Below are 26,708 nucleotides of genomic sequence, written 5' to 3'. Positions count from 1 at the left end.
TGAGAACAAAAAGGAAATCATACAAGCTAGCTAGGAATATGTGTAGTCGATCCGATGTACACAAGGTAGGGTAGACCGTGCCAAAGACTCTAACATGTTAGTAGGCTCGACGGAAGCGTGCAGACCTACCTTATCAATGCAAATCTCCCCGCAACAAAGGCAATGTCCATGTTCCCCGATGAAAAGGTGCCAGGAGCATCCCCACGGCTACTCTAAGGAATTAAATAAGCAGAGGCAATTAAAGTCGGAATCAATAGCATGGAGGCCTTCCAAGCCCATGATGGAATGCCTCGATGACATGTCCGCATGTAAGGTTGTGGGGCCATGGGGCAAGTCGAGGAAGACGAGGGCGGTTCCTAGCCGCTTGTCCTAGACGTATAACTTCCGGCATTTGGTATTGTTAGAAAATGAGGGTGCATGGGAAGGATCGTGGTCCGCCCATGTAGGCTATCACAGCCCTTAACCCATTATAGATAAACCGCCAAAAAGGCGCTTATCTTATTCAAAAACTTTAGACGTTGTTTAGACGTTCTCTTAATAAAGAACAAAGAACGTAGAAAAGTGACGAGCGACGACGAACTCCCGATCTCCTCTCTGGAACGTCAAACGGGCGACTCAATTCTCTTGAGGCTGCATTGTGTACATTTAATCTGTGAAAACCCGAGGTACGTTCGTTACGTGATGCATTTCTCCAATCAGTGATTCAAGATTAATTCTAGGGCTTGTTGATTCGGAGTAATTTCGCTGTGCATTTCTCCGACTTGTCTATGTTTATCGTTGAATTATCCGTTTTCCGGTGTTTTTTCGTGGGGTTTTTTGGAAAAATTGTAAATTGGGACTACTCGGGCTGGGAGAAAAGTGCCGATTCCGACCAAATTCCGGCATATCACGCGCCGGCTTGGACCGGGAGGGTTGCCTCTCTATGGGAAACAAAAGCCCTAAAGTTTCTCGGCTTTTAGTTGTTCGCCGGAGACAAATTTCGCGAAGGAAGTTCGCGGGTTAGGGTTTCCACGTCAGAGTGATTTTCGCTCGATTCCGGGCAAATTTCTTCACCACTTTTCTTGATTCCCGCATCTATGTGATCGTACCGATGTCATATTCAAAACCCACTATTAAATTTGGATCGAAGTGGGCCGTCGGACCGGAATCGAACCGTGTTTTTCCTTGGTGGAAATGGCGAAATCGGCAAAGGCGTTACGTGCGCGGAGGTCTTCGCGTAAGGAAGAAGACCAGCGATCGCTTGGGCGGCGGGCAGCCCACGTTGGGCAACCCATGTGCTTCCCCCTCCATTTAATAAAATAAAATATATTCAAAAAAATAATAATAATAAAAGGGGGAAGCGAATCGTGAAAAGAGGGAATGCTGGTGGGAGGCGTGGGGACACCCACGTGGGCAGTCCATCCCTTTTATTTAAATTAAAAACAAAAAAAAAAAAGGAAGGAAACTGCCGGTCATGGGATTTGAACTCACGCCCACTCCCAAGAACACAACTTGAGTCCGACCCATTCGACCACTACGCCACCAGCACGTGAGCTGTTTAAGGTTTGAACGTAAATGCTGTTAAAGATGATGATCCAAATTTGCGTTTTGTCTCGACCTGTGACCCAAGAAGCCGGTCTGGTCCATGAGTCGGGTCCCGACCCATGACCGTTGACCGGTCAGACTAACTTTCGAAAATTGCATTTTGGTCCCCGAATTTGACGAAATTGGAATTTGGTCCCCAAATTTTTGAAAATTTCAATTTTGTCCCCAAAGCTTTTAGAAATTGCAATTTGGACCTCATATTTTTTTGGAAATTACAATTGAGTCCCTGAATTTTGTGGAAATTGCAATTCGGTCCTCGAGTTTTGGGAAATTACATGTTGACCTCGTTGATCGACCGTTGACTAGTCAAAGCAGAAACTTTGACCAGCTCGTGTGGATGCGTATGAACTCCGTTTGGGGCATATGAGGTACCGTTGCATTCGTCTCGAAATTATCTTCGATTTGATATATTATTTGGACATATTTTCTGAATATAAAATTATTAAAATGCGTATGAAAGTCCATGATGTACGTTTCTTTTTTTTGGGCGATTTTCATGTTTAAAAATATAAAATGGATGATGGCTTAGATATAGATAGACATATTGTGTAGAACATATTTTGTTGATAGTATGTATAATGTTTAAGGTACTTGCTATTTGTATCCCGTAATCTATATATGATTTGATGTTTAGATTATTTGTGTATAAGTTCAAATCATACTATGCCATATTATGACTGTAAAATATAGAGATCATTATTTGATTTATGAACTTCATTCGAGTGGGGGAGTTTTATAAAGTTTTTAGTAACTTTAGTGAACTCGATTTTACATAAATGATTATATTAATGATAATTTCAAGCGAGGATTCTTAGGCGATGATTGGAAACATAGTGAACTTTCTAATAAGAGACCTTATGTGAAATTACTCATTAATATAATTAGTTAGTGTAAAATAGATGCATAAATGTTAGGTATTGATAGTTCGTGAATACATGTCTATAGAACTTTGTGTTCGGATACAATGGCTATAGCTTCTTAGAATATCATAGTTGAGCTTGACTAAGGAGCGAAATTGAATGGCGAAAATTATAAAAACTGGAATATGAGAATCCGAGATGTGCTAGAAGAGCAAGAAGCACTATGAGCTCTTAACCTACGTATGGAAGAACATGAAGATGTGAATACCGCACGATATAGAAGAGAAAAAGAAGCATTTGCTGCATGGAAAATGATGAACTCCATTGCTCGCATTATATTGTTGAGCAATATGAAGAATGATTTTATGCATGAGTTTAAACAGTTCTAAAAATGCCAAAGTCAAGTGGGAGTCATTAAAAACTAAGTTTGGTTAGACATCGGTCACCAACTTGAGACAGATCACTATAAGATTTGACACTTATATGATGCCTCATGGGCAGAATATAAAACCACATTTTGAGGCGTTTGTCAAACATGATAAGTGAACCGTAAAGATACATGCCATATTTTGAAGACCGATGAGTAGCAAATGCAAGCAGTAATATATTCCTTACCTCATAGCTGTGTGCATATGAATATCTACTTGATCCACAATAAAAGTTAAAGACTTTTTAAAATGCTATGCGACGCCTTGAACTAGAGGTTAATTGCCTTCCGGTGGCGAAACCCGAAATCAACATTTGTTATGCTAATTCTAGTTCAAATGAGCTTTGTGTTCCAAGTGTAAGCGTCAAGGTGGCTTTAAGAAGTGGAAAGGATAAAGGAACAGATCCTTCCGGATAGAAATCTAAGTTTAATCGACATTAGAAAGGAAAACGTCTTTTCAAGAAAAACATATCAAATGTGAAATGTTTGAACTGTGGCAAAAATGGTCACTTTGTTCATGACTGTAGTGAGTCAAAGAAGTTGGAAACCTTTTGTACACTTAAGAGTATACATAATCTCCAATTCAGTTTTCGTAACTAAATCTCATCTTTTGTGGATTGTAGACTTAGAGACTATAGGCCATGTAGTAAAAAAAAAAAATGCCTTAGTGGAATTTCAACGGGTTCCACTTGGAGCAAAGTCGATAAATGTTAGAAATAACTCCCGAGTGGAAGTTAAAGGGATTAGCACCTGCCAATTGAATATGCGCGTTGGTCGCACCCTATTCCTACATGACGTATTATATGCTCCAAAAACTCGACGAAATTTAATGTTCGTGTTAGTTTTGGTTAAACTTGGTTTCAGTTTGAACTTTCATAACGATGGTGGTGACTTGTCGTTTGGAATAAGTTACTATGATTCTGGATGGTTTCATTGTGCTAATTGTTAAGTACAATAATGTAAATGTAAGTTTTTCCCTCTTTTCATCTTTTGTGATGATATGAATATGTGGCATGTTAGGTCAGGTCATTTTGGCCAATAGCAAATATTTACGTAAGCCAAATATGGCTTATTGGGCAATATTGAAAATGTCGATTTACCTATTTGTGAGCATGCCTTGTGGGAAAAACAAAGAGGAAACCATTTGGAAAAGAAACAAGAGCTGAGTTTCCTTTGCAATTAATCCATTCGGACATATGTGGTTCAATGAATGTAAGAGGAGGGCATGGAGCTGTTTTAGTCTATGATAGCATATGCTAATTTGCCTATCACCTTTTGAGGTAAAGCTTTATTAATTGTTGTCTAGATACTTAACCGTATGCTTTCTAAATCAGTTACTTCTACTCCATATGAGTTGTGTAAAGATCGATAATAAGATTTGAGTTTTCTTAGACCTTGAGAATCTGCTGCCTATACTTATAAGTTCTCCCGCATGTATGGAAAATTAGGCCCCGAGGCAAAAAGAGTATCTTCATGAGATACCGAGAGCACTCAAAAGGGTACGTGGTATAGGTGAGTAAGAAAGTAAAAGTGGAACCGAATATCAATCACGAGATGTCACATTCTTAGTGAATGAATTTTCAAATAAGGGCGAGCTAAATAAAAAAAAATCTATGTTTCAAATCTTGGACAGTGATAATGATTTTACTAGAGCATCTCATCCAAGTGGGAGCAATGTTAGAAGTGGGGAATTTGCTTCGAACTAGTCTCAATTGCAACCACTTGATGTAAAAATGTTGTCATTATCTAATCCAGGTTGGAGCATAATGGAGAATGATGTACTAAGTGTACAATTTCCAATTTGGCGAACAAGTCGCAAAAAGCTTTCTCCGTCGACTCGTCGATATTTAGACATTGAAGTTAAAGCTTTTATGGTTGCTCCACAAGAAGAGAATGAGCCAAAGAATGTAAATGAGGCTCCGACTTACCCCGATAAGGAAAAATGAATATAAGCAATGGAAACAGAGATGGAGTCAATAGGATCAAATCAAGTTTAGAAACCGATTGATTTTCTGCATGGACACAAAGCAATTGGGAACAAATGAGTTCTCAAAATAAAGCATAAAGCCGATGGCTCGATTGAGAGATATAAGGCTCGCCTTGCGGTGAAATGGTATAATTAATTCACCTCATTCCGGTAGTGATTAGTATAGATCTTGAATTACGTCAAATGGATGTGAAGACTCCTATTCTCAATGGAGAATTAGTAGAAGAAATCTATGTGAAACAACCTATTGGGTTTGTTATAGAAGGCCAAGAACAAAATGTATATTGACTTTTGAGATCGATATATGGCCTCAAGTAGTTTTCGAGATAATGATATATACTTTTTCATAATGCCATAGTGGTATATGGTTTTGTAATGACTAATGATGATCATTGCGTATATATCAAAAGATCCAAAGATCAATGTGTGATCTTATCATTATATGTTGATGATATACTAATTGCTGAAAACAATATGAAGTTTGTTAATACAGTCAAGAATTGGTTATGTTCCAATTTTGAAATAAAAGTTATGGGTGAATCTGCATACATTCTTGGAGTTAAGATTTCAAGATATTTTTCAAAGAGATTATGATTTCTTTCACAAAAGACTTATATAGATAAAGTCCTTGAATAATTTCGTATGCAAGAGAGTAAATCCAAAGATACTCCTATTATAAGAGGTGAATGCCCGAGCCACAAAATGTGTCATGAGGCTTCATAAATAAATGAAAAATGGAAAGTGTTCCATCTGCTAGTGCTGTGGAAAGCTTAATGTGCGGTATGAAGTGTACTATACCTAATACTTGTTATGCGGTTGGAATGGTAAGTGTACCAATCCAATCTAGGTCAAGCACATTGGATTGTCGTCAAGAGATTCTTGAGGTATCCGAAAAGTCTTGCTGATTTTTTTTTTCCTGAGTTATTAAAGTAGAAATCTGTGCTTTGAAGGCTACACCGATGTTGAATGACGAAGAGGTTTAGATAAGAAGAAATCTACCTCTAGGATTGCATTCTTACTTAGCAATGGCGCCATATCGTGGAGTAGTAAGAAACAAACGTGTATAGCCTTATCCACAATAGAAATTGATCTCGTGGTGTTATCGGCAGCGGTACAAGAGAGTGTTTGGCTTAAGAGACGTTTGGATCAATGAGGTGTTAGTAAGGATGCTATAGGTCCAATTATTGGTTAATTGTGATAGTCAAGTAGCAAAAGCTTACACTAAAGATCCACTGTCAAACTAAATATATAGACACAAAGTATGATTTTGTGAAAGACATGTTTATATGAAAAAATGTGAACATACAGTACATATCTACGCATAGAATAATAGCAGATTTTATGATGAAGTTAATTCCTAGAGATATCTTCCTTGGTCATGCGTTGACAAAGGGATTAGTTCTCCGCATTGAAATCTCTAGAAGTGCGTAGAAGTGAGAGTACTGGATATTTATATTTCCCAAAGTTCACATCTAATGGTATATGTTATTATTATTAATGCGTATGAGTTTGTATGACATTTATGCATATTAATGCTTAGTGCATTATTTAGTAAGGTATGTCGAGCAGATGGAGATTAGCCCACTTACACGAGTAATTGCCTCTATTTACTTTGTGATAAATAGAGATGAGACAATTTTAAGCTCATTATCTAGGTGATAATTGAGAACTTGAGCTTAAAGTATAAATGTCGCCTTAACAGAGTGTCAAGATGAGGTCATAATATTTATTATGTCCGAAAGTGAAATAACCCACATATTTCACTTTATCCGTCTTTAATGCCAGATATGAGTTCCGATAGATTCTTTTAAAGAAAGTAGATTTGTGAACTCAAGTTAGACATTGAGTATGTCCGAACTATCGTCTGTATGGTATTAAGAGAAAAGACATACACTCCATGGGAAAGGAGAGAATACCGTAGTACGTACTTCATATTACGTATGCATGAGCCGACCAAAAAGAGTTTGGCAAGAGTTTTGATCTCAACTCTACAGCCGTGTGAGACTCTTGAGGATAAAAGTTCCTCAATTTAGTCCCCTCACGACTCTTACTTATTCTCAAGATTTCTTTTTCGGTGTTCGCTATCTTAGGGTGTTACCAATGGTCATGAGATTGATTCGATCTAATGAGACATTTCTAGAAAAGTGAGCTGAATTGAGATTGAGAGGTTTAAGGGAAGAGGAAGATCAATTTATTTTGATGTCACATTCAATCTTTGTATTCACAGGTCGACTAATTATGATTATTTGAGTTTAGTCATGATTGTGAATACAATGTATTGTATTTGAGTACTCAAAGAGATCGAGAGAGATATGATGTAAATGTGACTGATTGATCTAGGGTACTGCATCTTGGATCTACTCTGAATTAATATGCCTATTTTGAGTCATTATATACTCCTAACGGATGTATGGCAACAAGCTCTCAAAGTATGCTGGTCGCACAGATTATTTGCCAATATGAACTTTGCGAAAAAGAGAGAGAGTTATGTTTAACCCTTTGTGGGTGAGTAGGAGTCGTTGATCCTTTGTGGGCAAATGAGAGTTATGGATAGCCCTTCATGGGTGAGTGGGAGATGTTAGAAAATGAGGGTGCATGGGAAGGACCGTGGTCCGCCCATGTAGGCTATCACAGCCCTTGACCCATTATAGATAAACCGCCAAAAAGGCGGTTATCTTATTCAAAACGTTAGACGTTGTTTAGACGTTCTCTCAATGAAGAACAAAGAACATAGAAAAGTGACGAATGACGACGAACTCTCAATCTCCTCTCTGGAACGTCAAATGGGCAACTCAATTCTCTTGAGGCTGCATTGTGTAAATTTAATCTATGAAAACCCGAGGTGCGTTCGTTACGTGATGCATTTCTCCGATCGCTTATTCAAGATTGATTCTAGGGCTTGTTGATTCAGAGTAATTTTGCTGTGCATGTTTATGGGATCGGTTCCCTTTCGGGTATTAGAGAAAGGAAAGGTCCTAGAGCCCGTTAATACTGGTGCATGATGATCTTAGGACCCTCCGGGAAAGGAAGGGAAGCAAAGAGCAAGAATCTAGGACATAACGTCCCGGAGGTATGGGAGGGACGACCACTCTCCCGAGTGCATTTCGTACACCGAGCCCCGGATCAAACGGGTGATCATCGATGGCGAAGGCCGCAGGAACTCCATGACAAGCGACCATACTAGGACCAATCCTCTAGTCAATCTTACAATCACCCGACTAAGAATAGGCTTCTAGATCTATCCAAATCATATAGAGAGAGGGATCAAACCTCCGGTACATGCCACCAGTGTTAAAGATGGTGGATCTCACTCTTGCATAACCAAAAAGAGGTCGATATACACAGTACATCCCAGGTTTCAACGTATAGGAGGTGGGGCTCCTTCTGCAGGCTATCTTGGTAATCAATTTGCGACTATGGAAGCTAGCATATACTTCGTCAATGAAGAGCATACCGATGTCGAACAGCTCCCCCCGGTCCTCCACCCTATCTTGAAGATCGCTGAAGGAACAGAATCTGCAAGATATCAAATTGGTCTTCTCTGCATCTTCTCTGCATACAATAGTAAAACACAAGTAGAAAAGACTATATATCATACAACTCGTAACCGGCTTGTGATTGTTTTCAATTATAATGTTAAATGAAATGATGCCTTTGGCTTTTGTAAAAGGAAGCCGCTAGCCTAACGATCTGACAAGACTGTCATTATTTCTGATCTCACGATGTTCCAATTAATGAGTATTTTGTACAAAACACTCGGTGATGGTGTATGTATCTATGATCAGAAATGATCGACAAGATTGTCAAATTGTTAGAAAAACGTTCTCCTTTGTAAAAATTATGTCAACTGCCAAAAACTTGACTATAGAAGCTAGCATATACTTCATCAATGAAGAGAAGGCCAATGTCGAACAACTCCCCTTGGTCCTCCATCCTATCTTGAAGATTATCGAAGGAACAAGAATCGCAAGATATCAAATTGGTCTTCTCTGCGCCTTCTCCGCATGCAATAGTAAAACACAAGTAGAAAAGGCTATATACATACAACTCTTTACCGGCTTGTGATTGTTTTCAATTATAATGTTAAATGAAATGATGCCTTTGCGTTTTGTAAAAGGAAGTTGCTAACCTAATAGTCGACGAGTATTGTCATTATTTTTGATCCCATGATGTTCCAATTAATGAGTATTTTATACAAAATATGCGGTGATGGTGTGTGGATCTATGGTCAGAAATGACTATCAATACTGTTAGATTATTAGAAAAACATTCTCCTTTGTAAAAATTATGTTGACTGCCAAAAAATGGACTATGGAAGCTAGCATATACTTCGTCAATGAAGAGCAGACCAATGTCGAACAGGTCCCCCCGGTCCTCCATCCTATCTTGAAGATCACCGAAGGAACAACAACCGCAAGATATCAAATTGGTCTTCTCTGCATCTTCTTCGCATACAACAAGAAAATACAAGTAGAAAAGATTATATATCGTACAACTCTTTATCGGCTTGTGATTGTTTTCAATTAGAATGTTAAATGAAACGGTGCATTTGGCTTTTGCAAAAGGAAGTCGCTAGCTTGATAGTTTGACAGTATTGTCATTATTTTTGATCCCACGGTATTCCGATAAATGAGTGCTTTATGCAAAAAAATGCGGTGATGGTATGTTGATATATGGTTAGAAACGATTGACAATATTGTCAGATTGTTAGAAAAGTATTCTCCTTTGTAAAAATTATATCGACCGCCAAAAACTTGACTATGGAAGCTAGCATATACTTCATCAATGAAGAGCGGACCGATGTCGAACGGCTCCCCCTGGTTCTCCATCCTTTTTTGAAGATCACCGAAGGACCAACAACCGTAAGATATCAAATTGATCTTCTCTGCATCTTCTACGCATACAACAGTAAAACACAAGTAGAAAAGACTATATATCATACAACTCTTTACCGCCTTGTCATTATTTTCAATTATAATGTTAAATGAAATGGTGCCTTTGCCTTTTGTAAAAGGAAGCCGCTAGCCTGACAGTGTGATAGTACTGTCATTATTTCTAATCCTATGATGTTTCAATTAATGAGTACTTTATGCAAAACACGCGGTGATAGTGTGTGGATCTATGTTCAGAAATGACTAACAAGATTGTCAGATTATTAGAAAAGCGTTATCCTTTGTAAAAATTATGTCAACCGCCAAAAACTTGACTATAAAAGCTAGCATATACTTCATCAATGAAGAGCAGGCCAATGTCGAACAGCTCCCCCCGGTCCTCCATCCTATCTTGAAGATCACCGAAGGAACAACAACCGCAAGATATCAAATTGGTCTTCTCTGCGCCTTCTCCGCATACAACAGTAAAACACAAGTAGAAAAGGCTATATACATACAACTCTTTACCGGCTTGTGATTGTTTTCAATTAGAATGTCAAATGAAACGGTGCCTTTGGCTTTTGTAAAAGGAAGCCGCTAACCTGACAATCCGACAAGATCGTCATTATTTTTCATCCCATGATGTTCCAATTAATGAGTGTTTTATACAAAACATGCGGTGATGGTGTGTGGATCTATGGTTAGAAATGACTAACAATATTGTCAGATTATTAGAAAAACATTCTCCTTTGTAAAAATTATGTTGACCGCCAAAAAATTGACTATGGAAGCTAGCATATACTTTGTCAATGAAGATCGGACCAATGTTGAACAAGTCCCCTTGGTCCTCCATCCTATCTTGAAGATCACCGAAGGAACAACAACTGGAAGATATCAAATTGGTCTTCTTTGCATCTTCTCTGCATACAATAGTAAAACACAAGTAGAAAAAATTATATATCATACAACTCTTTATCGGCTTGTAATTGTTTTAAATTAGAATGTTAAATGAAACGGTGCATTTGGCTTTTGTAAAAGGAAGCCGCTAGCCTGATAGTGTGATAGTACTGTCATTATTTCTGATCCTACGATATTCCAATTAATGAGTACTTTATGCAAAACATGCGGTGATGGTGTGTTGATATATGGTCAGAAACGATTGACAAGATTGTCAGATTGTTAGAAAAGCATTCTCCTTTGTAAAAATTATATCAACCGCCAAAAACTTGACTATGGAAGCTAGCATATACTTCGTCAATGAAGAGCATACCAATGTCGAACAGCTCCCCCTGGTTCTCCATCCCTTTTTTGAAGATCACTAAAGGAACAACAACCGTAAGATATCAAATTGACCTTCTCTGCATCTTCTCCGCATACAACAGAAAAACACAAGTAGAAAAGACTATATATCATACAACTCTTTACCGCCTTGTGATTATTTTCAATTATAATGTTAAATGAAACGGTACCCTTGCCTTTTGTAAAAGGAAGCCGCTAGCTTGACAGTGTGATAGTACTGTCATTATTTCTGATCCTACGATGTTTCAATTAATGAGTACTTTATGCAAAATACGCGGTGATAGTGTGTGGATCTATGGTCGAAAATGACCGACAGATCTTGTCGATTATTAGAAAAGCGTTATCCTTTGTAAAAATTATGTCAACCGCCAAAAACTTGACTATGGAAGCTAACATATACTTCGTCAATGAAGAGCAGACCGATATCGAACAGCTCCCCCTGGTCCTCTGTCCTATCTTGAAGATCACCGAAGGAACAACAACCGCAAAATATCAAATTGGCCTTCTCTGCATCTTCTCTGCATACAACAGTAAAACACAAGTAGAAAAGACTATATATCATACAACTCTTTATCGGCTTGTGATTGTTTTCAATTAGATGTTAAATGAAATGATGCTTTTGGCTTTTGTAAAAGGAAGCCACTAGCCTGGCGATCCGACAGTTACATTATTATTTCTGATCCCACAATGTTTCAATTAATGAGTGCTTTATGTAAAACACGCAGTGATGGTGTGTGGATCAATGGTCGAAATGACTCGACAATACTTGTCGATTGTTAGAAAATCATTCTCCTTTGTTTAAATTATGTCGACCACCAAAAACTTGATTATGGAAGCTAGCACATAGTTCGTCAATGAAGAGCATACTAATGTCGAGCGGCTCCCCCTGGTCCTCCGTCTTATCTTGAAGATCACCGAAGGAACAGCAACCGCAAGATATCAAATTGGTCTTCTTTGCATCTTCTCCGCATACAACAGTAAAACACAAGTAGAAAAGACTATATATCATACAACTCTTTGCTGGCTTGTGATTGTTTTCAATTAGAATGTTAAATGAAACGGTGCCTTTGGCTTTTGTAAAAGGAAGCCACTAGCTTGATAATTTGACATCACTGTCATTATTTCTGATCCCATGATATTTTAATTAATGAGTGCTTTATGCAAAACACGAGGTGATGATGTGCGGATTTATTGTTCGAAATGACCGACAAGATTGTCAGATTGTTAGAAAAGCATTGTCATTTGTAAAAATTATGTCGACCCCCAAAACTTGACATTTTCAAAACTTTGCAAGAGCGTCATATTGCGAAATACTTGACTTATCAATGAATATGAACAAAAAAAAATCGAGTACCATTAATATAGTCCTTACTTTTTAATTAGCAAAAAGAAAGTAGTATATCAAACCAAAAAAACAGACATTGTTCAGCAGTTTTATGTTGTGAGCTATGAATTCTTAAAAAGAGTGGATTCAACAATAATTTTTACTCGGTACTTATAACACAAGTTGTTGGAGAGTTCAAAAGAAAAATAATAAATTTGAGATCCAAAACAATGGCAATGCCGATATTATAGTTTCAAACATCACTACTAGTGGACTGATTTAGTTTAAACAAATTTAAGGTTGAACCGAATAATTATATCAAGCGGACAAAATAAGTGTGAGTGAAAATTTGTTTCCGCTACCCTGTGACAGGATTTGCCTTTCGGAGTGTGGAAGTCGTGATCGTTTGTCATGAATACGATAAATCTCTAAAGTGTTCGCCTTAAAAAGGCTAGCTATGTTTCATACTGTTTGAATGATTCATAGAGTGGGTTTGGTTCAGCATTTTCAAAGCTTTTTGGGACCCCAAAGCCCATTGGGGTAAATATTGGGTGTTTGGTAACTATTTTAAAATAGCTTCAAGATGAAATTAGCATTGAAAATGCTGAAAGCTCAATGTTGGTAGACCAGCATTAAGCTTTCAACATTTTCAGAATGCTAAAGCTCCAATTAATGAAAATTACTTAATTGCCTATTTTGTCCTCACAAATTTAGTAAGAATCCATTTTTTCCCTTTTTAAAATACACAACCCTAGATCTATACTGCACACTTTCCATTACCCTTCACACGGCTCTCGTCACGCTCTGCACTTCGCCTCTTCGCCTGCTCGTTTCTTCGTTCGTGCCGCTCACTCTGCTCGCTCCACACCCTTTGTTCCATCTCCTGCTCCTCTCCAGGTAAGATTTTCTAATGCCCTTCCATCCGAAGAAACATCGTTTTGGAGCTTGGACTCACGTTCTCTGTTCAAACTCTATGTTCGTTAGAAATAGATAGTTTGCATCATTTTTATGCCCATCATAATCACGAATGAAAGATGATGGGTCACCGAATCGCGATCGCGTCAAGTATGGAATTTCTTTTAATGTGATTTTTGTCCTTTTGGATTTTTTTAGTAAAAAAAAGAAATTAATTTTATTTATAAATTTGCTAATACATATCTTTAACATTGTCATTAATATATAACTTAAAAAAGTTGCAGATGTGTTTATTTATTTTATTTATTTTGCTATTGAACTAACATTGTCTTTTTTCAATTTTAAACCAATTAAAAATAAAAAGCTTAAATTAATTTCCCAAAGGCACATTTCAAATGTGTTTCTACCAAATAGCTTTTCTCTCGAAGTTGCTTTTAAAAGCAAAGTTCACCAAACGGTATTTGCATTTTTCCATAGCCCTTTAGTGTCCTAACATCAAAGTTTTATCTTGTCGGTCGCTTTTTATGTTGTGATTTTGTCTTTATAAGAACGATGATATTCATATAAAATGGTTGGGGATTGCCATAGTATTTCGTAAGCATATTTATTAATTGTGTCGTACTATCTTACTGTGCTAATTCAGAAAAAAAAGAAGAAGGTTGAATATGAGCATTATATTCTGGGAATAATTTTGAAAAAATTATCCAATCGATACTAAACCTGTTGTATTGGTACCCTTTTTTCTTATACCCATTTAGTCATTGAATTTTTGAACTTTGACAATTTAGTCATTACCATTTGCCAGCAACTAATTTCTGTCGGAAATCGCTTACCACATGGGACGGTTGGCAATGACTGGACCATTACGTCAGCAACTTTTTACAAAAATTAACCAGAAGAACTACATCAGAATTTCGTGCCAGAACTAAATTGACTAAATTGAAATGTTTTGGACTGGTATCTGCAAATAGATATAGGACTGATTGGGTAATTTCTCTATAATTTCTACCGGAGCAATTCGTTAGGAAGAGTCATTGTTTTTTAAAACAATACCATAAGCAGCCCTTATCCCTAATTTCTTTCCACACATTTTTCTACTGTTGTCTGTCAATTCTCCGCAACAATTTATAAAAACAATTCGATTTTCCCGAAACTCTTCTTCCTAAAAAAACTCTATCATTGAATAGTAAGTACCACGTGGCAGGCTGAAACGATGTCACGTTATAAGTATTTGTATTCGCGTTCGCTGTGATTTTCAAAATGCATTGAGAAGGATGAACAAATCGAATCAGCCTCCAGAAGCGAATCGTCATGGCAAACCTCTCGTCATCGGCGAATATGTCCACAAACCGGAACAAACCGCCTCCCTCCGCGACGGGATTGCTTCCCGGCCACAGATATTTCGCGTGCCATCGCATGATCTCTCTCTTCTATTTTTTCGTTAAGTTCGCTCGCGCATGTATCTTCTCGACACAAGCTGAGCATAGAGAAGCTCGTTCCAGGTATCCGGCACGCCCGGCAGGCACCAGTGGCTGCAGTCCTGGGCGGCAGTAGGGGGAGTACCGGGCTCGCGGTGGCTTGACGGGTGGCCATCGTTGCGGAACTCCGTCATGCGCGTAATGTTCAAGAAGTGGACGTTGCTGCCGCCGTTTCTCTCCCCCATTTCTTTGATCGCCTCATGGATGAGCGGGTTATACAAGGGCTCTGAACGTGGCCTTGCGGAGTCGGATTGCGGTCCTTTGCTGATGTTGCATTGCCCTCCTTTGTCCCACGAGCCATGACTGCAATTCAACACAGTTCCTGAAATGTCAGATGATCATCTAACGCAGAGATCTTGAGATATGTTCCTTTAAAGTTTTAGGAAGAAAAGACCAGAAAGATGGGCAATGATTCTTGTCAATTCTTGGGAAAGGACCTATGGTTACTAAAGTAAACTAAAGCGAGTAGTTAAGAAAACTGTGATTGAGTTTTAATATTTTTCTTTTTGGAAATTCCAAGTGGCAAAAAAATTTGCTCAATGTTTATCCTTTCAAAAATCTTTTCCCTACCGATGCAATAATGACTTTCATTATTTTACACATTGATTCACATGAAATTCCCTAATAAAATTCTATTACATTGAAACAAATGACGTATCATATTATTGGGGTGTAGTTCACTCTCCTCATCGACAGGAACGACATGAGACTCGGGGGCAGCGCCCTCGGTCCACCCGATGGCTTTTATAGTTCAGATCCATATCTTATTGATAGTTTGGACTTGGGGCTATGAATAGCTGAGTGGCATGCATGTAATCTATTTCCCTTGTAATTTAGAGTAGTAATAAAGATATAAGATGTACTAATTATAGTGGAATCATGTGCTGAATATAATCCCAGTTTAAGGGCGAACCAGGATAAATCTTGTGTCTCGATTTCTCTTTCTCTCCTCTACTCTCTATTTTATTGGGTTCATGCACCTAATCCTAACACATGTTAAGAGTTAACAATTTAGCTCCACGAATAAAGAAAATAAGTCGAAATAATTCTGAAATATTAGTGTTTTTATTTCTATTAGTTATATAAGTAAGTTGTAACAATCTTAAAATGAACAAGGGTAGCTTGTAATGAGTCACTTGATAATGTAATGACCATGATTACGTACGTGTACTGTTTGGTTGATAAATACGTACTGTTTGTGTAACTTGTAACTTTTATGCATTATATATTCTTATATGACCATATCACCGAAATGAAAATGTTCAGTGAGTCAGTTTTCAAATCCTTCTTCAACTTGTACAACCGTTTTCTTCATGCTTCTCAGAACACTACTGACCTATAATGCGCTGGGGAGTAGCTTCGGAAGAACACGTGACTTGTCTCGAGGTCCAAATTCCGCTTTGCCCAAAGCTTCCATGTCTGAAGAGACCTCCTGAATGCTTCGGTTGAATCCATAGTCATATTGACAGCTCCTTTTTCCTCAAAGTAGAATCCCCTGAAGAAGAAGAAGAAGAAGACGGCATCGAAATGTCTTTCAATGAATCGAACCGAAGGACCAAACTATAAATTCGCTATGGAAAACGAGAAGTTCGATCTGTCTGGGGTTCATACATCTTTGACGTCTTGTCTTGGCTCCACCAATGCCCGGCATTGAACACGATCACGTTCGCGCCAACCCACATCCTCGAGAACCAATGCAACTCATCGACCCGGATCGTGCCCCGGACGCGGGCCAGGGAGTTCCGGGGGGCTCTGGCCGTCGTGACCAGGAACGGCACCCGGTAATACTCGACGGTGAGGTTGTAGTCGCGGAACCGGATTGAGAGGTAGCCCTTGTGTTTGGTTATGGGGTTCCCGTTGGCTTCGTAGATAGTGGACGGATCGAAGACTGCTTGCGAAAGCATGCACACCAAGGACTCCCACTGGTTTCTCCCCAAGGAGTCGCCGGCGAACACTATTCTTCCATTCCGGCTACTTTCTAAGAGCTTGCTTGCATCAAATCTGCGACGTTACAAGAATGGAAAAAAGAAAACAAACTTGAACGAAATCGGACTAAACAGTGTTCGAATGCCGCAAAATTAGACGGGGTCACATGTCTTCCATGACAAGAAAAGTTTGAATAATCGAATCCTTAGACAACTCTCCATCTTTTGATTAATTCAAAGAGGCTAACCATGTTTGCGAGACCATCAGAAAACCTTATTCAACGCCTAAAACCAAAGTCTCGTATGTTCAAACTAGGAAACAATAAAATTGACATCAACTAGGATACTCTAGATATGCTATAAGTTAAGCTAATGAGATATCAAAATTAAGAAAAAAGTTTGTAATCTCACTCAAAATCCTAGAGCATCATCCGTCCTTCAAACTTACGTACCTGGGAAGATGGCAGCGATAAGGTTGCCAGCGCCACTTGAGATAATCGTCGTCTCCCCGTCCATTCTCGCGGCACCGGAACCCCGGGTCGAGAAACGGGCAACTCTCGTTGTAGTACCCAAAAGCGTTGCCTTCGTCCCTGACCCACCTGCCTCTCCAGTAATCACACTCCCCGGCCGTTGCCGGTGCGACCCTTCCGGCTTCGCCCGGAGAGAAGAGGCCTAGGCGAAGAAGTGACGACTGGTACGGCCCCAAAGGGCTCGGTCGGTTGAGCACGACGTAGGAAGAGATGAGGAGGAGGAGGAGGAACGGCAGCGCGGATTTGAACTCTCTCTCGAACTTGCTGGGGAAGGACAGAAGGTGAAGATGATCCACAAAAGGGATGATCCCCATGGAAAGAGAAACTATGTCAACGCCTTGGATATATCCCTTCAACAGAGAGAGAGAGAGAGAGTGAGAGAGAGAGAGACAGAGACAGAGAGAGATTATATGGTTCAGCTTGCCGGCGAAGCGGCGATTTCTCGGTTTATATTATATGGGGAGTTGGACTCCGTCGTGCACGTCTCGACGACATGCCGGCATGTAATTGCCGATTTCTTTCTCTCCTTGATGGATTCCAACGGTTTGGTGCCAAAAACGGAGGGAATAACAAGAAGAAAAGCACTGGATGTTTCTCCTCTCTCTCCGGTAGATTCCACGCGGTTGATATCATGAAAGATTTTGTGAGATTAATGAGAACTGTTCGAAAAATTCTATGCTATTAGATGAAGCTTAATTGGACACTTGGATATTCAAATAATTTCATTGAGGATTAATATTGTGATATATAGTACCTTATTTGGTAAGATGAGAATATCTTTTGACCCAGTATGGGATCCACCTTTCAATTGTACTAATTGAGTCCTAAACTTTTTTACGTTTTGCAAATTTTTGCCGAAATTTGTTGATATGGCACGATCGACGCTAACATGGATTTAATAATATTTTGATAAATTTTGAATTTCTTATATATATTTTTGTTTTTGTGATTTTCTTTTCTTTCCTCCTTTTTTTTACCTAGTGTGGGCAAGGGCCGACCTTACCTGGGCAACTGTCGTCCTCGTCGGCCGGTAGGAGGCAACCGTTGTCCGGATCTGGTGAGGGCGCCCCTCGCCCGTGGCCGTTGAGGACAGTCTTGCCCGAATACGGTGAGGGCCGCCCTCGCCCATCCCTCTCCGGCCATCCCTAGCGGCTAAATGGACAGCCCAGGCCCCTCGGGCCACCAGCTTCATTCCGTATTTTGTTGAAAGAAAAAAAACCAGAAAAAGGAAAAGAATGATACAAGGAAAAAAAATAGAAAATTTATAAAAAAAAAAAGTTGTCCACGTCACGCCACTACGCCACAACATAGGAGGACCGGCACTAACTGGACCTCATGTCAGCATTTTCCAATCAAAATTAGTAGGATAGACTCAACTGGAAAAACATGAAAATATTTAGGACTCGACTGGTACCGTTGAAAGGTTTGTGATTGAATTGCCCGAAAAGCAATAGATTTTAGGACATTTTAAGACAATTTTCCCTAACAATAATGACCAGCAATGCTAGGTACACTTACGCTAAAAGTACCCAAAATTTAAGCACATATACTATTGATTTAGTATACTAGATAGTACGGTTCACTCTAAATTGGCATTCTAAAGGAATTGAAACACGAGATAGTGAATTTATGTGTTGATTGATGGCTAAACGAACTCGTACATGTGCATATTTGATCCCATTAATCAATTACACTTTCTTAAAATATACATATAGCGTTGCTCAGTAATGATGGGTAAACAGAAACGAAATTATCAAAGAAACCTATATGTCTGTACTTATATATGTAGATAACATTAAAGGGTAATTTTGACAATATAAATGATGTTTTAACTCTAAAATTTACTAATTACAGCATATTTTAAGAAGAAGTCAGTTTATTTTACCATTTCCTCAGGACGATTTATCAAGATAGTTTCACAAAATCATATACTGATTTTTTGGATTGATTTGCCAATAGATATGTTGTCTTGATTATGTTGTGATGAGCATGAGCATGCACATCTTTTATAGTAATCATATCAACTAATTATTGGTTACGGTATTCACTGTATAGATTTATTACTGATTTGCCTTAGTTGCTTTTGTAAGCGGAAATTACAATCGAACAATATAAAAAAAAAAAAGCATCTTTATTTTAATTGATAGTTTCTAATTCATCGACTAGCAATTCAATTGCTTCGAACTAATCCGTTTACGGTTGATTGTTTTATTGACAAATCCTTTTATATTGAAATAGGTGAAGAGTCGAATATTTTGGCACTTCTTCGTAAGGATGGATCGAATCTTTCGGATTAAACCCGGTCACGTGTGCCTATATATTTTTGAAGGCCAAATCTAAGATGGAAATATTAGAATTGAGCGCATTTTTCATTTCGTAAAGATTTGTTGTGTTCTTTGGGATATTTATTCTAAGTAGTGGACTAATTATCAACTTAATTGATTCATTAGGCCACAATTACGCGCATCATTTTTCGTAAATATAGAATTGCTCTGAAATATAATTTCTCCCTCTCTCCCCATCCGTTCTGTATAAATTGAAGTTCCTCCCTTCCTCCGCAAACACGCAAACCAGCTATACAACTGAAAACACAACGGTCACTTCTCTCTCTCCTCTCTCTGTTTCTCCCTGTTTTGAAATCGGAGAGCGACGAGGAAGAGACCCACCTGCATTCCCCTCCGTGTGCTCCGTCTCTCTCTCTCCGTTGAAGCTCTGGTGGGGTTCAATCGAATTGCAGAGAGCAACGAGAGATCTTGGTCGACGGCATTGTGAAATCGGTGAGTGCTTTCTCTCTCTCTCTCTCCAATCTCCCGTAGCTACGCAGTGCCCGATTGTCTCTGTTCTCTGTCTTTTAGCGTCATTGACTCCGGTCGGCGTGCGATCATCCAATTCTTTTCTCTGTTCTCTGTCTGTATGCGATCTCAAGACGTCGATAGAATTCTTTTACGCTTTTTCCGAAGATCTGATGAAGAATGGCCGCGCACACCTTTCTCTCTGTCTCTCCTGCAAATACTAGAATTCCTCGACTTTATGGAGATTCGATGTTCCGTTAGGGCAACACATAAAACATTCAACCAACTTCAACCGATGTTCTCGATGTCATAAACCCGCTCCAAAGGACCATGGTTGTTGCTTAAGGTAACACTGTACTGTACTATCAGTCCACTGTTAAAAAAAAATAATTAAAGAAAGCCCTAGACAATTAAATTAGTAATTATGTCTAAATTGATTTAAGAAAAAGCCCTAGAAGAACAGCTTAGCAATTATATCGAATACAAATTAATTTCGTCGAGAAACAATTGAATCTTTATCATGAAGCCAACGAAAGCCGATATGCAGGGAAAAAAAGAGAGTAAACAATTGAATCTTTGTAAACATTAGAGTTGCTCTAAAATATAATCTCTGTCTCTCCATCCCTTCTATATAAGTTGACGTGCCCTCTCATTCCTTCCTTCCACAATTAGACGCGCAGACCAGCTACACAACTGAAGCGCAACGGTCACTTCTCTCTGTTTCTCTCTGTTTTTGAAATGGGAGAGCGACGAGAACAGACCCACCTGCGTTGCGTTCCCCTTCGTGCTCTCTCTCTCTCTCTCTTTCTCCGTCGAAGCTCTGGGGGATTCACCGAGTTGCAGAGGGCAAGCAGAGATCTTGGTCGACGGCGTTGTGAATATCGGTGAGTGCTTTCTCTCACCAATCTCCATGGTTATTATGCAGTGCCCGATTTTCTCTGTTTGCTGTATTTTAACGTCATTGACTCCGATTGGCGTCTGACCGTCCAATTGTTTTTCTGTTCTCTGTCTGCGTGAGATCTCAAGTTCTTGTTAAATGCTTTTTTCCCTTTTTCCAAGATCTGATGAAGAATCGCGCACGACTTTGTCTGTCCTTTCCTCTCTCTCTCTCTCTCTGTTCCGTTAGGGCAACACAATTTTTATTCTGAATCGCGCACAACTCTTGCCCTCATCTGTGCAAGTCAATTTTCCTTTTCTAATTGTTGCTGTTGCGATTCTGTTGCAGGATTTATACGCACAAAAAAATCCAAAACGTCGAGTCATGGGTCGTCGCAAATTACCTTTAGAGCTTATCACCAACGAGAAAGTTCGTAGGATCACCTACGAGAAGAGGAAGAAGGGCCTGATGAAGAAGGCCCAAGAGTTGGCCACCCTGTGTGGCGTCGACACGTGCATGATTATCCACGGCCCTGCGGGATCCTCAGCCTCCGCCGCCGCCGCCAAGCCCGAGATCTGGCCCGCGAGCCCGGAGAAGGTCAAGCGCATCATCAGGCAGTACATGAGCGAGGGTGGGGACCGCCGTGCGAAGAGGACGGTCGGGCTGGCCGAGTTCTTCGCGAACCAGAAGAGGAAGGTCGACGCGGAGCTGGCCAAGGCCCGGTTGGCGAACATGGAGGCCAAGTATCCGATCTCAGAGGCGCTGATTGGGAACCTCTCCAAAGCCGACCCGACGTGGCTATACGGCTCTCTGGGGCAGAAGCTCGACGAGGCCAAGGCGAGGCTGGCGGTGGTGAAAGAGGACGCAACGAGGAGATCGAGCCGTGCGTACGATCATCACGTACAGGCAAATCATCATCACGTGCTCTCGGCGGCGGCGGCGTCGTCGCACGGCCCCTTCATGGACAACATGTTGCTGGAAGGAACTCCAAGCTTCAAGGCGTGCTACGGGGCGCTGATGGTCCAGCCAGTCCCGCCTGGGCAAGACTTCCACTTCGCCGCCACCCCGGAGGAGACGATGCGCTCGGAGACGTCGTCGTACGGCCTTATCGTCATGGACGACGTGTCGCTCGAAGGTAGTCCAAGCTTCGAGACGTACCACGCCACGCCGATGTTCCGGCCAGCCCCGGCCCCCGAGCCGCTCTGGACAACCCCATATGATGCAAGCTTCTTCTTCGCGGGAGGTCTTTCGGTTTATTGATTATCACGGAGCTTCGCTTCTGAGCATGAAGAACAAACAGTTCGGCAAATCATTGGTTGAATTTCAATGTGTAGATACGTCAAACATCTTGACCTAGGGAGGGGACTAGGGGGATTGATGCAACGTTATTTCCATAGTTTCTTCAGATTTTTTTTTTTTTTTTGTTTCTTTTTGGATTTCCATAAAAGATGGAAATAAAAGGAAAATAATAAATGATATTCGAGGAAGATGTGCTTTGCTGGCAAACTTTGTACCCGTGCCATTCTGTTATTTTGCCTATTTCTTTATTGTGTAATAATCGTAGGCACACCATCCGGTTATTTTTTCGTCCGAACTCTGTAACGTAAAATTTGAAAGTATTCTCTGGGATAAAGAAAAAAAAAAAAAAAATTTCTCAACTTAGGGAGTGCAATGGTGGGGAGGGTAGACTCCACGTCATCTTCGGACGGCTATCGTCGGATAGAGTCGTGATGTAGCATCCCACGCTTGGGGTGAATTATCAGAGTTTCGACTTTTGTGTTATCGACTTGTGCTTCACGCAGTGTCTTTGAACTAACTTGTCGGCGACGTATCCCTATTTGGTTTGTAGAAACTATTAATGATGCAAGACAGGATAAAATGAATCTGTTCCTCCAATGATTTGCCGAGTTCCTTAACGCGAAGCGAATCTACGCCGGTCGAACTCGGGCGGGCTAGGAATGAGAGGACGAGATGCTGCATCCAAAAAAAAAACAACTTATCTTCCTGAGATGCGACGCCCCGTAGATGGATGAGCAACCAGACCGACATTGTATAATTATAAGTTGTCGGCGAGACAATAGCTTCTTTACCAATCACCTCGTGGAGCTCCAACTATTCCAGACTTTCCAGTAACAGTAGAGGTAACAAGGCAAGAGCAGTTGATGTTCTCCTTCGAGAAAATATTGCATACGGACTTGGTAAGTCTGACGTGGTCCAACTCACCATTTAGAGTGCGACACGTGGTAATTGTGGGGCCACTTCTCAAAAAAATTGAAACGAGCGGGCGTCTCTCTCTCCACTGTCACCAAAAAAACCAACTCTTTCGGATGTACGACACGTGTCCGAAACGGGCCCACCCGTTCGTTAGCCCAAATTTTGAACTCTCGCTCGCGGTCTCTCTTTTCCTCTCGCCTTATTCATGAGACGCGCTCTCTGCCCTCCCTCAATCTCTCTTCACTATTCACTCTTCGCTCTCTCTCCCTCCCTCCCAAACACGCGATTCTGCTCTCCTCTCTCCGTCACTCTTGAATCGTGATTGAGAAACCCTACTATGCTCTCTCTCTTCTCATCTCATGCCCAGCGACTACTCCCTGCTCTCTCTCCCTCCCTCCCTCTCGACAACAAGCGATTCCACTCTGCTCTCTTCGTCACTCTCGAATCGCGATCGAGAAACCCTACTCTGTTCTCTCTCCTCATCTCATGCCCAGCGACTACTCCTCGCTCTCTCTCCCTCCAAAATCGACTCCCGACCTAACAGAGATAGCTCTGGTCCGTCGAAAGCCGAACGATCGGCTGGGGAAGAAGGTGAGGGTGAAGTGCAACTGGGACGACACCATCGGTGACCTCAAGAAGTTCGTCGCCGCCCGGACCAGCACTGGGGCCAACAAGACCAGTCCGCTCCAAGCCCGACTTGTTCGGATTCTACTTCCCGCTTGCTATCGTTGGAGCCATAAGTACGTGCCTGAAAGATTGCTCTGTCTGTGTCTACATTATGGTTATATGGGGAATTTCCTTTTGGTTTAGGTGCATTTATTTGGATTTTAGCTATTGTTCAAGGTAGACGGAAGACTTTTATTTCTGTTGTACATGGAGTGCAGAGCTTGCAAAAGAGCGAATGGAGGCTTTTAATTAGGCTGATGCGAGGGCCTTTGTGTTTTCGCTGCTATGGTTGAATTTTCTTTGATGATTCTAGTGTTTAGATGTTCCTTTTACTTGAGAAAAGAGAAGCCTTTTTGCTTGAAGCGAAAAATTAGCACCCGAATGGTTCGAGTCAAAGAAGGTGACTGTGATGATTGATGATGATAATCATAGATTATAAATACTTGGTGTTCATTAGCCCCCATTAGAAATATGATTTTGGCCAAATTAGAAATGCTTAGTTTGCTCAACTAGTGGCGTAGCTTTTGCCAAATGATTGGTTAATCATGAAGTATCCCCTGTCTATCCGTGTTTATCTATGTGTGTACCTATCTAAATGGACGCAATTGTGTGTGTTACGTATATGTATGCATATGCATTAGAAAACTTAAGCAACATCTCCGATGAAGTGATGCTGTAAGTGATGGTGTACACTAATCTATATTCAACTATGTGCTTTGCATTTTGATTTTTGAGCTAACATAAGTTTACTTTTCGAATGTTGAGCTTCTAGCACGCTTCACCGTCTAATACAAGTATTAAGTACTTAAGTGTTCTCTCCAATCCCTGTTGTTAACCAATGAATTTCAGTTTTTTTTTCCTTTCTTTTCTCATGCCGATTTACTCCTCTTTGGGTAATCGTAGTAGTTGGCTACACCATTAGTGCGTGGACTACCCGTAATCCCTTTATTCTATGGAAGATTATATTTTTGTTTTCGGTACTTTTTATTGTAAAGTTCTAATTATATCTAAACAATGTTGGCTTGGACTAAATCTCCGTGCATCTTATAGGTTTTCGTTATTGTGGGATGCAAAAGCGATATTAGCTCACTCCTCGACCGAAGCTGGTGAGAGTTTTGTAAAGACCATTATTCTGATTAGGGAAACAAAGCCATTTACCCTTTACAGCATGCTTGCATCCGAAATTTCTACCACCGTTTTTAGTTGACTTCGAATTTACGAAATTGGGGTATCTTTTTTTTTTTTGGTTAGATCTGAAATAACTCATATGTGTGTTGTGATATTTTGGTCATCGGAACAATTGTTTCGTGCCTTTATTAGATCTAAAATAACGCATGTTCTTAGTTGTTGCTAATTGAGTTAATAATCATCATGATTTAGGGTAATTTGTTTGATAGATGTATGTTTCTGCGAGTGCTATCATAGACTGCATAGTCACTACAATTTTTCTTATTTGGAGTGAAAGTTGCTGCCCGTGTTATACCGAATTGGTTGGGACTTTGGGCTGGCAATAAAATCAATATGCTCTGCATCGTTCCTACGCAAGCAATTGAGCTTGGAGAATTTGAGTGTGTCAAACGATCAATGACATCTGCACAAGAACGGTGGAAGCAGAATGAGGGTGGTTTCAAGGTGCAATTAGGTAGTTTGAATAGTGTCTCTTGGATCTCTCCAATTGTCGTTGCCAATGCAACCGTCGGCATTGCTAGCACTCTTGTGTATTCCTTTGAATTTCCATAGGTATCCAAACTTATGCTTCCATTCTGTGTGCATCAATGTGTTCACTTACTTTTGCTTTTCATTGTTTGAGTTGTGTGTAGATGATTATTTGTTCTTAATTCTTATGGTCTCACGATGCCATATGAGCTTTTCAAAACCGATATTGTCCTACTTCTCTTGTAGGATCGCTTGACTATAAGTCCGATCACTAGGGAGGAGGGTCCGATAGGGCTGTATCGGAGGGTAGGGCGTAAATTGTTTGAAAGTTATGCCCTCCTCAAATATCACCTTGATGCTCTACGAAACTTGGGAAGATATTTTGGTTGTCGGTAGTTGTCCCATGGAATAGCTTGAGAGCACGTCAGCTTTACGGCGTGAGAACAAGTTCGGCCATATTTTTGTTGATTTAGTGGGCACTCCTTTTTGAGAATTCTATTGATGTAACATGGGTCATTTCTTTTGCCCATTGAGTAATTTGTTCCAGCAATTGTTTATTGGAAAGAATTGTTCTGTTCTCCAATTCTTCTTTTGCATGATTTCCTTGCAATCCATAGATCTTTAGCGATGCTTTCTGATTGATTTCATACTTCTCCAAAGAAGGAATATGTGCTCGGTGGTGGGTACTGTGTTTGTTTGTTGATCATGTTACCTACATTGGGTAAGCATAATATTGGAAAAGATTGAATGACCTTAAATTTTAATTATGCACCTTAGTTTCTCTAACCATAACTTTTTGTTCATAAAAATCTATTTACGAAAAGAAAAAACTTTAAAGTGCTAAGAAATCATGGTTTAGAAGATGACTGGGCAAACGCAGGAAAAAAATATGGTGATGAAAGCGGAGGTGACATACTGCCAATTAATTACAACAATTGCAATTGGTAAGTCGTCAATGTACTATTGCCTATATTTTCCTTTTTTGATGGGTCAACTTGGACTGGTAAACAATGGGTGCAATTTATTTCAAGAAGCAATATTGATTTTCTCTTCTTGAACAAACCATCTTTAGAGATAAACAGTCATATTAGTTAGCTACGCAAAAAGGAAATGGCTCAAAAGTAAAGATTTGAGAAAGGCATGGAAAGATTAACATGCTTTTTATTGAACAAGTTCCTCATCTCTACACATGAAAGGTCAACCTATTGGGACATTGCCTCTCTCCCTCATTTCCCCTAATTCCATCAAAATTTCAAGTAATACCCATCGGGGCACTTGCATTGACTCGCCATACTCCACAGAC

At 40.0% G+C, this 26,708-nt stretch overlaps 2 protein-coding genes across 2 annotated transcripts; one reads left to right on the top strand and one right to left on the bottom strand.

Annotated features, from left to right (window-relative positions):
• Positions 1–14,708: 14,708 nt before the first annotated feature.
• LOC115741877 (protein trichome birefringence-like 9) lies at positions 14,709–17,514 on the bottom strand. Its single transcript, XM_030675892.2, has 4 exons — positions 17,123–17,514; positions 16,357–16,746; positions 16,082–16,240; positions 14,709–15,048 (listed from the first exon to the last, which is right to left on the bottom strand). The coding sequence occupies exons 1-4, from the start codon at positions 17,512–17,514 to the stop codon at positions 14,709–14,711; spliced, it is 1,281 nt and encodes a 426-aa protein (XP_030531752.2).
• A 2,322-nt stretch (positions 17,515–19,836) lies between these two features.
• On the top strand, positions 19,837–22,129 carry LOC115741876 (MADS-box protein FLOWERING LOCUS C-like). The gene is made up of 2 exons (XM_048282606.1): positions 19,837–19,977; positions 21,218–22,129. Exon 2 carries the CDS (start codon positions 21,254–21,256, stop codon positions 22,127–22,129), a length of 876 nt encoding a protein of 291 aa, XP_048138563.1. The 5' UTR covers positions 19,837–19,977; positions 21,218–21,253.
• Positions 22,130–26,708: the final 4,579 nt, after the last annotated feature.

Source organism: Rhodamnia argentea, chromosome 7, assembly GCF_020921035.1.
Source record: "Rhodamnia argentea isolate NSW1041297 chromosome 7, ASM2092103v1, whole genome shotgun sequence".
Lineage (NCBI taxonomy): Eukaryota > Viridiplantae > Streptophyta > Magnoliopsida > Myrtales > Myrtaceae > Rhodamnia > Rhodamnia argentea.
The sequence above is the reverse complement of the archived record's forward strand: the minus strand, read 5'-3'. Positions and strand labels throughout refer to the sequence as shown.

What these genes read in the sequence shown, in the direction of transcription:
- LOC115741877 (XM_030675892.2), bottom strand. Translation starts at nt 17,514, where the DNA reads ATGGGGATCATCCCTTTTGTGGATCATCTTCACCTTCTGTCCTTCCCC. An exon ending in TATCGCTGCCATCTTCCCAG is followed by an intron (nt 16,747 to 17,122) that starts GTACGTAAGTTT and finishes GTAACGTCGCAG; the next exon opens with ATTTGATGCAAGCAAGCTCT. An exon ending in CAAGACAAGACGTCAAAGAT is followed by an intron (nt 16,241 to 16,356) that starts GTATGAACCCCA and finishes CTTCTTCTTCAG; the next exon opens with GGGATTCTACTTTGAGGAAA.
- LOC115741876 (XM_048282606.1), top strand. Translation starts at nt 21,254, where the DNA reads ATGGGTCGTCGCAAATTACCTTTAGAGCTTATCACCAACGAGAAAGTT.